The 14,647-nt window shown below is 41.8% G+C and overlaps 1 protein-coding gene across 1 annotated transcript in view; it reads right to left on the reverse strand.

Annotated features, from left to right (window-relative positions):
- Positions 1-2,646, reverse strand: part of LOC124253152 (calexcitin-2-like) — an 87,017-nt gene extending 84,371 nt beyond the window's left edge. Inside the window, exon 1 of the mRNA XM_046686870.1 lies at positions 2,368-2,646. Within this exon, the coding sequence (XP_046542826.1) occupies positions 2,368-2,434 (67 nt within the window). The 5' untranslated portion in view covers positions 2,435-2,646. The remainder of the gene's footprint in view (positions 1-2,367) is intronic.
- Between the last annotated feature and the right edge of the window lie 12,001 nt (positions 2,647-14,647).

Consider the following 14,647-nt stretch of genomic DNA (forward strand, 5'->3'; position numbering starts at 1 on the left):
ACAGACTGGCACTGGCAGCACAACATCAGAGACATGGCAGCACAACGTCAGAGACTGGCAGCACAACATCAGCACAACGTCAGAGACTGGCAGCACAACAACATCAGCGACTGCAGCACAACATCAGAGACTGGCAGCACAACGTCAGAGACTGGCAGCACAACATCAGAGACTGGCAGCACAACATCAGAGACTGGCAGCACAACGTCAGAGACTGGCAGCACAACATCAGATACTGGCAGCACAACATCAGACACTGGCAGCACAACATCAGATACTGGCAGCACAACGTCAGAGACTGGCAGCACAACATCAGAGACTGACAGCACAACATCAGCGACTGGCAGCACAACATCAGAGACTGAGACTGAGATGGACGCATAATCCGGCCCTGACGAATGCACGATTTGCAATGGACTGTCTTTTCCAAGGTAAGTCGAGTCCGTTTGCGTGGAGCAGATGGAACATGCAAACTGTATCTCCGCCGGAAGCATGCAGCATCCACTTAGTCTGTTGTAGCTTGATACGTCAACAATTCGGGTTCCAAGAAGGGTCTGGATGGACTTGGTTGATCCAGACCGTGTCCACTTTTCGTCTGAGCGACAGATTGTGATCGATGGCTTCGGTCAATGTGTGCTTGTACCCACGACATACAATATATTGGCTATACCCATGGGAAAGTACAAATAAAATGATATGTTTTCGTAAAGTAAAAGAAAAGGCACTTCACTCGGCATGACGTTGCCCAAGGTCCTGAACAATGGCAACGAGCAGTTTCGGGATTGTTTGTCAGTACCATTGAGAAGATATTTAACATACTGCATTGGCATTCAGACCTCTGCGACATCTTAATGTAAATTTATTTTTAATTAACTTTGACAGGCCTTCTTGTGACATATCTTTTCCACGGAGACATTCGTAGATCGGGACCCGTGAAGGTCCGGGATAGAAGGAACCTTCAGTAACCCATGCTTGTCGTAAGAGGCGACTAACGGGATCGGGTGGTCAGGCTCGCTGACTTGGTTGGCACAGGTCATCGGTTCCCAATTGCGCAGATAGATGCTCATGTTGTTGATCACTGGATTGTCTTGTCCAGACTCGATTCTTTACAGACCACCGCCATATAGCTGGAATATTGCCGAGTGCGGCGTAAAACTAAACTCACTCACTCACTCACTCGTGGATCGGGTATAGCTAGTTTGGGCCAATCATACGAAATATGTTATTTATTTTACAAATGTCATGCCTTGCCATGTTATACAGACGCATACAGAATGAAACACAGTAACACATCCCCGTAAGAAAAATGGATTTAGTCCAACATGTGTTCACTGAGCAAGAACCCTATTTCCAGCTTATAAGGATCATCCACATCAATACAACAGCCTAACTACGCAGTATGTATATAATCGTAACCGATATTTACTCAACGTAGATAAATTCCAATTAATCAATGACGAATATACAAATGGAAACTGTGTTCGTGATCGCTATATGTGACAGTGCTTGGTGATCGATTGAGGGACTTCTGACGATTACATCGTTCATCATGGAATACTGGTATTGGTTCAGTAACAAATAAACGACTAAACGTGTCTCAAAAAATTCTCTTTCTCCCTTTTCTTCTCCCCCTCTCTCTCTATTTCTCTCCCACTGTCTTTCTCTATTTCTTTTGTGTATGTGTGTGAAGATCAACAGCTTCGTCAAGAAAATGCAGATTTGCAAAAATTATTAAATGCTGCTTGCGAAAGGCTTTTTTAAAGCCTCATCACAACAAATCGAATCAAAACAGACCAAGCAAGCAATCGTGGCAAAACTTATTACACGGCATCCTTACTGGGTAGAGAACAAGACGGAAAATATCACACAGAATACACAATCGACATCCGGGTAGTTCTGCTGGTCGCTGATAGGTTCATGCGTAATTATATTCAAATGAATATTCAGATGCATCCGATGAAACTTTATAGCATCAACTACAACCGCCATTCGAATAAACTAGTCTCAACACTTTTGTTTCTTTTAACAAGAAGAAATTAGAATGCTAAGGATGAACAAAAAACAAATACAAATTAAGGAGTTATACAAAACCGTATACTTTCAAGTGATGTTTGGATATATGTCTTAAAGCTTAAAGTCATGTTAATAGTTCCTCCTGACCTTGCATTGTCAAACGCTGAAAGAAAAGGTAGAATCGGTTGAAAGCCCGTACAAGATGCTATTCAAGCAAATTGAAAAGTGTCTTTCCAATGTGCGAAAAAAACAATCGCTCTTTAATGGGCTATTAATCATATGTTTACTATATGGACAATCTTTTAAAACGGTTGTATACTTTCTAAGGAAAATTTGTTCAGTAATGAAACTTACCATACAGGGTGTTGAAGACACTCATTATTTTCCTCTTCTGAAAGTCCGAAAGCTCCAAACTTGCCATGGCTAAAATTTCAAGCGAAACAGAATCCCAAACGTGACACAGAAAAGTGAAGCACTTCGAAGTTAGGACTGAAGTCTCCGGCTGTCTTCTCTGACGTTCGCGTACAAAGTAGTCTCCTCGCTTTGTCCGTTGCCTTCCTCTCTGACGTCCGCGCGAGTCCACCAGCTAATCACTGTTACTACTCCGCTAGATTCCCAGCTACGTTCTAATCAAGTATACACTACACTGACAGAGGTAACCAATCGATATTGGTATGATCACGTGACATCACATGACCCTGTCGCTTCCCTCAAAGCTCAAAGACCAAAGTTGAAGTGTCATTTTGCCATTAAATGATTACCTGGACAGCTGAAACGCCCCAGCAAGATGAGACAACCGTTATTGCATTTGCAGTCGGGATTTCTTTTCATGTTTTTATTACAATGTTTTCGTCATGGAAACGTTCCTGGTGGCCTTTAGATTCACAGGTCCATTCATTACAGCCGACCATCAAAGAATCAAAAATGTCCCAAAGATTTCCCAATCTTTCTTGTCAGAAAAAAGAACTATTACCGTAATTAACTCTGTACGTAAGCTCTATATTTCTTGATTGCCATGGAAACAAAAGTAGGTAATAAATTGATTAAAGTGAAAAAGCCTCTGTAGAATAGTGTTCCCCGATACCGAATTTCTTTGTAAGTCCGCATCCAATTTGTTAAACAGCCCCACTGTCGAAGTGAGAAAATATGTGTTGATCTTGTTCAGCTGGCAACAATTGCACTTCCCCTTGTAGGATAATGTAGACATTGTCAGCATTAACAAAAGCATTTATTGATTTTTTTCTGGTAAGCTTCTTAAAACGTTGTTCCCGCTCAGTACAATAAGAAAGGGATTTGTTCGTTGTTATAAAAATACCGTAGGTAAATGTTGTATGCGCCCTGTGTTAAATCAAACGTGCATGTACAAACATCCATACAAAAGAAATCATATAAAAGACTAGTAACAACAGAACTGCCAACAATGAGATGTCCCTGGAAACCTGATCTAAACATATGTGTCCTACTTTTATAAACATCATAATACCATAGAGTTGAATTTTTTTCAACAATGATAATAATCAGGTTAAAAGACAACGGGCTTCAATCTTTACTATTATTATTGATAAACAGGGCGTAATCATCAGAGAATGTCCAGTCTCGTCTAATCGAAACAGATGTTATATGGTGTAAGAGGTTAAGATTTTGGAGAAATTTGCATGCATAGATCAATGCCCTATCGATTGCATCATAGAATGCACGCAAACCAGACGGCGCGGTGAGGCAGCCTAGTGGTTACAGCGTTTGTTCGTGACGCCGAAGACTCGGGTTCGATTCCCCACATGGGTACAATGTGTGAAGCCCATTTCTGGTGTTCCCCGCCGTGATGTTGCTGGAATATTGCTAAAAGCGTCGTAAAGCTAAACTCACTCACTCACAAACCTGACAATCAAGTTATGGGCAAGAACAGGAATCACACGATTTATAGATTTTGTTGAAGCTTTGTGTCAAATTATGTCTTGAAATTGGGGCACGCATGCCGAGACGTATGATGTAAACAGGAAAACATGGAATGATAGTCTGAAATCATATATCCTGAAAGTACGGGTTTCAGTCAATGAATGAGTGAGTGAGTGAGTTTAGGTTTACGACGCTTTTAGCAATATTCCAGCAACATCACGGCGGGGACACCAGAAATGGGCTTCACACATTGTACCCATGTGGGGAATCGAACCCGGGTCTTTCGCGTGACGAGACTACTCCACCGCCCCGGTTTCAATAAACATATTAAACCGATGTTCAGGAAACCCAGATGGCCTGCTGGTTAAGGTACTGTGCCTAGATTTTCGAAGCTCTCTAAGCGCTAAGTTAGTCGTAAGTTAATATTAATGTATGGCATTTACGACTATCTTAGCGCTGAGAGAGCTTCGAAAATCTTGGCCCTGGATCGCCGGTCTGGTGGGTTTGGTTCCGCAAATGGATGCAGATCATGTGGATGGGAGATTGTCGAAGCCCACATAGATACGATCTCTGGAGTCACTAGGTACGATTTTGAATCATTCACAGGCATGATCTGTTGAGTCACTCACTGGATGCGATTTTTGATACGATGTGTGCATCAACTCACTCATAATATGTGTGGGGCGTGGTGGGCGAGCTGTCTAATGCGCCAGGCTAGTGATCCAGTGAGCTTAAGGATTTGCATGGTAACATCATCGTTTTGGAGGGTTGAATTAATTTTCTGTGATCTTATCTAGTTATCATTATCACTATTGCCTTGATGTTGCGAAGAGGTGGCAGAAACTTTTTAGTGGAGGGTCACCATGGGGATGAGTAGTGTTTAGGAAAGCAAGTGACGTCACTCATTCATAAACGTTGTGTTGTGTATTATTGCGCAGCTACGATGAGAAGGTAAGAAATTTGAATCTATTCGAGCATAAAATGGTGCGATTTTATGGTGTGTAAGAAACAGATTACTGTACTCGTGACACTCGTTTAGTAATCTCTATGTATTAACCATAATAATAATAAAACGACAACACTAATAATTGTGCGGGGATGTTTGTATTCACAGTAGTGTGAGTATTGTCAGAGTGGACTACTGTGCTACTACTACTACTACTACTACTACTACTACTACTACTACTACTACTACTACTGCTGCTGCTGCTGCTGCTATTCAACTACTACTACTACTGCTAACAATTTTACAAAATTTAAGTGAATTGGGTTTTAGCAATATTCCTGCAACATCACGGGGGGGACACCAAAAATGGGCTTCACACATCGTACCCATGCGGGGAATCGAACCCGGGTCTTCGGCGTGACGAGCGAACACTTTAACCACTATGCTACCCCACCTCCCCTTTTGATCATAAGAAACCGCGCTACTGACAACAATACAAAGACATTCTTGATGGTAACAGAGTCCGACTCTGTGTATTTAACTATTCATTGTAGAGATCCATATATTGTGAAAATATGCGAAAAATATATCATTGACCTATTCTGACCTATATCCTTTATTAAAAGCGTATCACTCTCATTAATAGTTTATCGATACGGATGAGTGAGTATGGTTTTACGCCGCTTTTAGCAATATTCCAGCAATATCACGGCGGCGGACACCAGAAATGGTCTTCACACATTTACCCATGTGGGAATCGAACCCAGGTCTTCGGCGTGACAAGCGAACGCATTAATCACTAGGCTACTCTACTCCACTGACCTGCATTTAAACATGAATAACAAGCCCAGAGCCAGTGACAGCTTCCTTGCCATATTAACTGCTGAGATTCAAGCTCATGAGACCCGTGAAGATCCGGGTTAGAATTGGTCTTCAGTAACCCATGCTTGTCGTAAGAGGCGTCCAACGGGATCGGGTGGTCAGGCTCGCTGACTTGGTTGACACATGTCATCGTATCTCAATTGCGTAGATTGATGTTCATGCTGTTGATCACTTGATTGTCTGGTCCAGAGATACGATGACATGTGTCAACCAAGTCAGCGAGCCTGACCACACGATCCCGTTGATCGCCTCCTATGACAAGCATGGGTCAACTTCAACCCGGATCTTCCCGGGTCACCAACAAATTATGCATTCATGGCGTTCATTTACATACAGACGTGGTGTAGAAATGTTTCAAAACATTTTTTCGCCGGTGAGGTAACCTGGCCACGAAAGCAAAACGCTCTTCACGCGAAGTCTCAGGTTCGATTCCCTTTATGGATAGATACAATGTGTTAAACCAAATTTTGATGTTCCGTCTCGACTCTACTAAAGCTTCTCGTCACTATATGGCTGAAATATTGCCGAGGTGACGTTAAATTTTAACTCACTAACTTTACTAAAGCTAAACTTGGCGCAAAGCCACACTCACTCACTCTAAATTGGTATTTTCAGTTTAAATGTACGTTTCAATTCCCCTGGGAATGGAAATTTGCGTAATGTGACCACCAAGTTCTGCTAAATTTGTTGATGAGCAATAAACTCTGCAATTGCACGTGGACTCCTCAAAATGGCTCCTTCCAGACCAAACTCTCCCGACAATTTAGCCGTATTGTACATACCCGTGTTAAATCACTCAGTCTGCAATACGATATTAAACTGTTGTTTGGTTGTCATCTATATTCTATGCGATAATTTCGCGTCGGTTAAGTGTGAAATTAATCCATTTCAGCGCGCTGCAATAATCATGAGATTCTGTTGATAGGAGTATTAAATCCTTCTTCATATTGGATCGATACAGCGTGATTCCTGGACCAGGCGGTGAAAGCATCAAGGGGCGTTTGTTTCAGTAGGTCTCAAAGTTTACTTTCCTTGTTGCTGACGTCACGCACAGCAATATTCAAACTTGTTCATGTTAGTGTGCTTTGTGAGTGAGTGAATTTAGTTTTTTTCCACCGCTTTTAGCAATATTCCGCAATATCTGCGGGGGACAGAGGAAATGGCTTGTAACATTGCACCCACGTGGGAATGGAACCCGGGTCTAAGGCGTGACGAGTGAACGCGGTAACCACTCGACCACAAACACACACACACACACACACACACACACACACACACCGTGTGCTTTCTTGGCTTGTTAAAAACAAACAAACAATATTCAAGTTTTATTAAATTGGTTTCAAATAACTGAATGTGAACAGACAGAATGTGATAGATGTCATGAACTTACACATAATATGAGTGAGCGAGTTTAGTTTTACGCTGCACTCAGCAATATTCCAGCTATATGGCGGCAGTCTGAAAATAATAGAATCTGAACCAGATAATCCAGTGATCAACAGCATGAGCATCGATCTGCGCAATTGGGAACAGCGATGACATGTGACAACCAAGTCAGCGAGCCTGACCACCCGATCCCGTAAGTCGCCTCTTACGACAAGCATGAGTTACTGAAGATCAATATTCTAGCCCGGATCGAGCCCAACTGTGACCGGGTGTATAAATCTTGGAGTCAACTTTGTGTGCAGACTCTTTCAGTGTTACCACAACCCCTAGTGTACAGTGCACTTAATAAACCCCCGAATGACCAGATAATGGCCAAGTGAATACGTGCAAACACCTAGTTGCGGGTACAGCAACGTGCAGTAAACTTGGACACATTAACTCGGTACGCCTAGTGGCTGTGAGAATTGTATGTTGGGAGTTGGGATTGAAAATGCAAAGTGTTGTTTGAGATTGACATCCACTGATCGAGGGAAAACAACTTGTGAAGCGTATTAGAGTGATCTTGAAGTGGTTCAAAAAGGGCGCTATTGAAATGTGGCATATAATAATGATAACATAATAAGAAAGAATATTTAAAAAAATGTCCATCGCTACAACCAGATTCCTGTTTTTTTATTCGATCTCCAAACCCCAGGATGCGGCTTAATAAAATAGCATACATATCGATTAAATCTTTTTGCACTTTTCAATGATTTAAATTTCCCTAATCTATTAACGCTGCGTTACCGTTGCAAGTTATGAACAAAGTGAGTGAGGGAGTTTAGTTTTACGCCGCACTCAGCAATATTCCAGCTATATGGCGGCGGTCTGGAAATAATCGAGTCTGGACCAGACAATCCAGTGATCAACAGCATGAGCATCGGTCTGCGCAATTGGGAACCGATGACATGTGTCAACCAAGTTAGCGAGCCTGACCACCCGATCCCGTTAGTCGCCTCTTACGACAAGCATGGGTTACTGAAGATCATTTTTCTATCCCGGATCTTCACAGGTATATGAACAAGGCATATGTATGCTTTGTGGTTTGCATTTCGCAGTTTGCAGGCAGTTAGTGTAAAACATGAAAACGTGCGTCCGTTTTGGAATATATTTACTCTACCCATGGATTTACTGAATAGGGGAAAGCGTTAATGAATGAAAGCGATATCAACGCTGATATGGGGCACCTAGAAATGAAAGACAATATTCAACATTCACTGATTGACTCTCTGAATCACTTACTCGCCCAAACTTAACCAGTTTCTCACTCACCGACCAACCCACTCACTCACTCACAAAGTCAGTGACTCACTTAGCTCACTCAGTCAGCCACTCTCACTCACTCAATCAGTCGCCTACGCACCCACTCACTCACTCACTCACCGACTCATCCACTCACTCACTCACTCACTCACCTACACCAACTAACCTTTGTGTATTAAATACCCAGCTGATAAAAACAGAAGCTATCACGGTTGAGTTAATTCATTATCACGGAGTAAAATCCTTTGATGACTTAAAGCTACTCATGCCGAGCTGATATGACATTTCCCTTGAAAGTGGACGATAATTCGACATATCCTTATGTGCACGTGTGTATCGCTCAATAAAAAATTGAAAAAACCCACATTAATCACAAGAAATTTGCAAATAATTCCCATCTGGCATTCTATTGTCATTAAGTTGTAAATGTGGCATTTCTGTAAGTACACTGATTGGCTAATTATACATCAAGTGCATTGTTTCCACGTTAACAGAAGTAGTGATATTTACAAGGGTCTAAAGTCGAGGTATAGAATGGCAGATGGAACTCCCCCAGGTTTAGACATCAGGGCCTAGATTTCCGAAGCTCTCTTAGCGCTAAGATAGTCGTAAGTTAATGTTAATGTATGGCACTTACGACTATCTTAGCGCTAAGAGAGCTTCGAAAATCTAGGCCCAGAGCCAGAAGTGACACTTACTCGTGATAGTATTTCATGTTTGCGTGTATTTCAAAATAATGTTTTCAACAGCCGAGGAATTTACGTCAAATAATGCATGTTATTTTAACCCTATAGTTGTCATGATCGAGAGGTGAGGTGAGGTGAGATTGTGGTTTGGTGGTTGAGTGAGTGGTTGAGTGGTTGAGTGGTTGAGTGAGTGTTTGAGTGGTTGAGTGAGTGTTTGAGTGAGTGAGTGTTTGAGTGAGTGAGTGTTTGAGTGAGTGTTTGAGTGAGTGAGTGTTTGAGTGAAGTGAGTGTTTGAGTGTTTGAGTGAGAGTTTGAGTGAGTGAGTGGTTGAGTAAGCGGTTGAGTGGTTGAATAGTTGAGTGAGTGAGTGGTTGAGTAAGTGGTTGAGTAAGTGGTTAAATGAGTGGTTGAATGGTTGTGTAGCTGAGTGGTTGAATGGGTGGTTGAGTGAGTAGTTGAATGGTTGCGTAGCTCAGTGGTTGAGTGAGTAATTTATTTAGAGGTTGAGTGAGTGGTTGAGTGAGTGAGTGGTTGAGTGTGAATGGTTGAGTGCGAGTGGTTGAGTGCGAGTGGTTGAGTGCGAGTGGTTGAGTGAGTGGCTGAGTGAGAGGCTGAGTGAGTGGTTGAATGGTTGCGTAGTTGAGTAGTTGAGTGCTTGAGTGAGTGGTTAAGTGTGACTGGTTGAGTGCGAGTGGTTGAGTGAGTGGTTGAATGGTTGAGTAGTTAGTTGAGTGGTTGAGTGAGTGAGTCTTTCATTTTTATATCACATTGATGATTCACCTATATTCCTAATACGCGTCGTAAAATACAATGTATGTTAAGAGATTCTAGCCCTATCATTGTCATAGCATGTGTTACCCGTGAAGGTCCGGGCTAGAATATTGATCTTCAGTAACTCATGCTTGTCGTAAGAGGCGACTTACGGGATCGGGTGGTCAGGCTCGCTGACTTGGTTGTCACATGTCATCGCTGTTCCCAATTGCGCAGATCGATGCTCATGCTGTTGATCACTGGATTATCTGGTTCAGATTCTATTATTTTCAGACTGCCGCCATATAGCTGGAATATTGCTGAGTGCAGCGTAAAACTAAACTCGCTCACTCATATTATGTGTAAGTTCATGACATCTATCACAGGTTGTCTGTTCACATTCAGTTATTTGAAACCAATTTAATAAAACTTGAATATTGTTTGTTTGTTTTTAACAAGCCAAGAAAGCACACGGTGTGTGTGTGTGTGTGTGTGTGTGTGTGTGTGTGTGTGTGTGTGTGTGTGTGTGTGTGTGTGTGTGTGTGTGTGTGTGTGTGTGTGTGTGTGTGTTTGTGTGTTTGTGTTTGTGTTTGTGTGTTTGTGGTCGAGTGGTTACCGCGTTCACTCGTCACGCCTTAGACCCGGGTTCCATTCCCACGTGGGCGCAATGTTACAAGCCATTTCCTCTGTCCCCCGCAGATATTGCGGAATATTGCTAAAAGCGGTGGAAAAAAACTAAATTCACTCACTCACAAAGCACACTAACATGAACAAGTTTGAATATTGCTGTGCGTGACGTCAGCAACAAGGAAAGTAAACTTTGAGACCTACTGAAACAAACGCCCCTTGATGCTTTCACCGCCTGGTCCAGGAATCACGCTGTATCGATCCGATATGAAGAAGGATTTAATACTCCTATCAACAGAATCTCATGATTATTGCAGCGCGCTGAAATGGATTAATTTCACACTTAACCGACGCGAAATTATCGCATAGAATATAGATGACAACCAAACAACAGTTTAATATCGTATTGCAGACTGAGTGATTTAACACGGGTATGTACAATACGGCTAAATTGTCGGGAGAGTTTGGTCTGGAAGGAGCCATTTTGAGGAGTCCACGTGCAATTGCAGAGTTTATTGCTCATCAACAAATTTAGCAGAACTTGGTGGTCACATTACGCAAATTTCCATTCCCAGGGGAATTGAAACGTACATTTAAACTGAAAATACCAATTTAGAGTGAGTGAGTGTGGCTTTGCGCCAAGTTTAGCTTTAGTAGAGTTAGTGAGTTAAAATTTAACGTCACCTCGGCAATATTTCAGCCATATAGTGACGAGAAGCTTTAGTAGAGTCGAGACGGAACATCAAAATTTGGTTTAACACATTGTATCTGTCCATAAAGGGAATCGAACCTGAGACTTCGCGTGAATAGCGTTTTGCTTTCGTGGCCAGGTTACCTCACCGGCGAAAAAATGTTCTGAAACATTTCTACACCACGTCTGTTTGTAAATGAACGCCATGAATGCATAATTTGTTGGTGACCCGGGAAGATCCGGGTTAAAGATGACCCATGCTTGCCATAGGAGGCGACAAACGGGATCGTGTGGTCAGGCTCGCTGACTTGGTTGACACATATGATCGTATCTCTGGACCAGACAATCCAGCGATCAACAGCATGAACACCAATCTACGCAAAAGAGATACGATGACATGTGTCAACTAAGTCAGCGAGCCTGACCACCCGATCCCGTTAGACGCCTTTTACGACAAGCATGGGTTACTGAAGACCAATTCTAACCCGGATCTTCACGGGTCTCATGAGCTTGAATCTCAGCAGTAAATATGGCAAGGAAGCTGTCACTGGCTCTGGGCTTGTTATTCATGTTTAAATGCAGGTCAGTGGAGTAGAGTAGCCTAGTGATTAATGCGTTCGCTTGTCACGCCGAAGACCTGGGTTCGATTCCCACATGGGTAAATGTGTGAAGACCATTTCTGGTGTCCGCCGCCTTGATATTGCTGGAATATTGCTAAAAGCGGCGTAAAACCATACTCACTCATCCGTATCGATAAACTATTAATGAGAGTGATACGCTTTTAATAAAGGATATAGGTCAGAATAGGTCAATGATATATTTTTCGCATATTTTCACAATATATGGATCTCTACAATGAATAGTTAAATATACAGAGTCGGACTCTGTTACCTACAAGAATGTCTTTGTATTGTTGTCAGTGGCGCGGTTTCTTATGATCAAAAGGGGCTAAAGCTAGTGGTTAAAGCGTTCGCTCGTCACGCCGAAGATCCGGGTTCGATTCCCCGCATGGGTACGATGTGTGAAGCCCATTTTTGGTGTCCGCCCCGTGATATTGCAGGAATATTGGTAAAACCCAATTCACTTAAATTGAGTAAAATTGTTAGCAGTAGTATTAGTAGAATAGCAGCAGCAGCAGCAGCAGCAGCAGTAGTATGTAGTAGTAGTAGTAGTAGTAGTAGTAGTAGTAGTAGTAGTAGTAGTAGTAGTAGCACAGTAGTACACTCTGACAATACTCGCACTACTGTGAATACAAACATTCCCGCACAATTATGAGTGTTGTCGTTTTATTATAATTATGGTTAATACATAGAGATTACTAAACGAGTGTCACGAGTGTCACGAGTACGTGGTTGTCGTCATCGGAAGATTGTTTTGGATATCTCTGCACATTGGAGACCTGTACTTGTGTACCAGTTTACGTTCAATGTTCTTCCATCGACTGGAGCCAAAACTTTTGAGTGTGTGTAATTAGGTGCACCCAGTGTGCTTGAATGTGACATTCCTGAGGTTACGTTCACTATGAATGGGGAACTACTCTTCTTCGCCACATCCTTCTCGTTTTCCGGAGCCAGAAACTGTCACCTGGAATGTAACGACATTTACGGAGTTTTCAGTATGAAATGTGAGTTGATTACATCCTGTATGTTATCAAGACATAAACTTTTCATTATCATGCGTCGGAGGAATGTCTTGAGCAATGACTTTTGTGTAGATCAACCGTTCCTGTACATGTTCGATTGAATAGAAAAGACGTGTGTCGCCATTTGCACTTATGAAGCCTTGCAAAACGTTCCATGTTGTACATTGTTTCAACGAGTGTGTTTTGGTTCTGATTGTCATGAGTGAATTTGATAACATTGGAATCACATAGTATCTCGGAGCTGGAAGTGGGTCTTCATCATGTTTATCAGTGAAAAATGTCATCTTCATCAATGCATCAAAGAAACAACAAGGCAAATCGATCTCACAATGGACAGGCACTGGCGTTATCGTGTCAAGTATTTTTGCAAGACGACACATGACACTTGTCGCATCTCTCCAGTAAAAGTACCAATGTTGTACATTTTGAATATTCGAAGGAAATCCCGGGCTTTATCTTTAACGGTGATTTTCACATAATTGTTTACACAGGTATCACTGATTGTTCGAGCCATTTTGAATTCATGACTAGAAATCAAAAGTTTTAATAAAAAGAATTAGAAAATAAATAGATTCGTGTTATATTTATTCTACTTGTGACTCATTGTATAGATACCTATTTATGTTGCAATCGCGAAAATAACAGGTAGGTGTAAAGAGGTATTTTTGCAAGAGTAACAGGTTTCTGTTCGATTGAAGCACGAGTAACTTATCTATTAAAAATCAGGAAAGTAGTCCGTCATAACCTGACCCTAGGTCATCACCATGGAGTAGCCAATCACGGGACTAGAAATCGATCTCACACATATGTGTGATACCAGTTTTCTCACATGGGTTTCTCACCCACGGGTGTGTAAGAATGCTCTTTTATAACTCGCCCGTGTGGGAAACTGCAGTGTAATATTTTACGGCAATATTACACTCGTGTAATACCGTTAGACGTATGACGTCATAATGTCTTACAACTATGACGTCACAATGCTAATACCTCTGTCGCGATGATATAAGACCTTGCTTGAATCACGGAAAGCTGAGAGTCATCACACTGGAGGCAGTTTCGCCGCAGTTTCTATCAATTTATGTCGGAGAGTAATAAACAGAATACTAAACTCGCTTCAATGAAATACCAATTTTTTTAAACTCGTGAAAGATTTAGTATCAAACTCGCTTTCGCTCGTTTGATACCAAATCATTAACTCGTTTAATAAAATGGTATTACACGGAAGGTCGTTTAGTATGCTCTATTACCTTTTTACTGTTATGATAGTTTGCACGATGGGACAGACACACAGACAGGCAGACAGACAAAGAGGAGACAAAGAAACACAGAACCGATGTTAATTTCGAACACTGGCTACTACTACTACTACTATTATTGTCGTTGTACTTGTGCTGCTACTGATACCATAGACTAACAACTAGTCTCTGATATGAACATATTTTACTGAAAAAAGTACATAGTTAAAGAAAATATAATATAATGAAAAGGAGCCCTGAGACTTTCTTCATTTCCAGAAGCTGAGGAAATCTAGACTTGCCACATTTTCTAGACTTGCGTGGGCTTTCTTGGAAATATTTGCTTCAGGGTCTGTACAACAGACTACTGATACCACTGCTGCTGCTGCTGCTGCTACTACTACTACTACTACTACTACTACTACTACTACTACTACTACTGCTACTACTACTACTACTGCTACTACTACTACTGCTGCTGCTACTATTACTGCTATTACTAGAACTACTGCTACGCTGCTGCTACTACTGCTGCTGCTACTACTACTACAACAGATGCTGCTACTAGCTATTACTGCAGCTACAGCTGCT

The sequence above is a fragment of the Haliotis rubra genome, unplaced genomic scaffold (assembly GCF_003918875.1).
Source record: "Haliotis rubra isolate DU_JTF1 unplaced genomic scaffold, ASM391887v1 Scf533, whole genome shotgun sequence".
NCBI classification, from domain to species: domain Eukaryota; kingdom Metazoa; phylum Mollusca; class Gastropoda; order Lepetellida; family Haliotidae; genus Haliotis; species Haliotis rubra.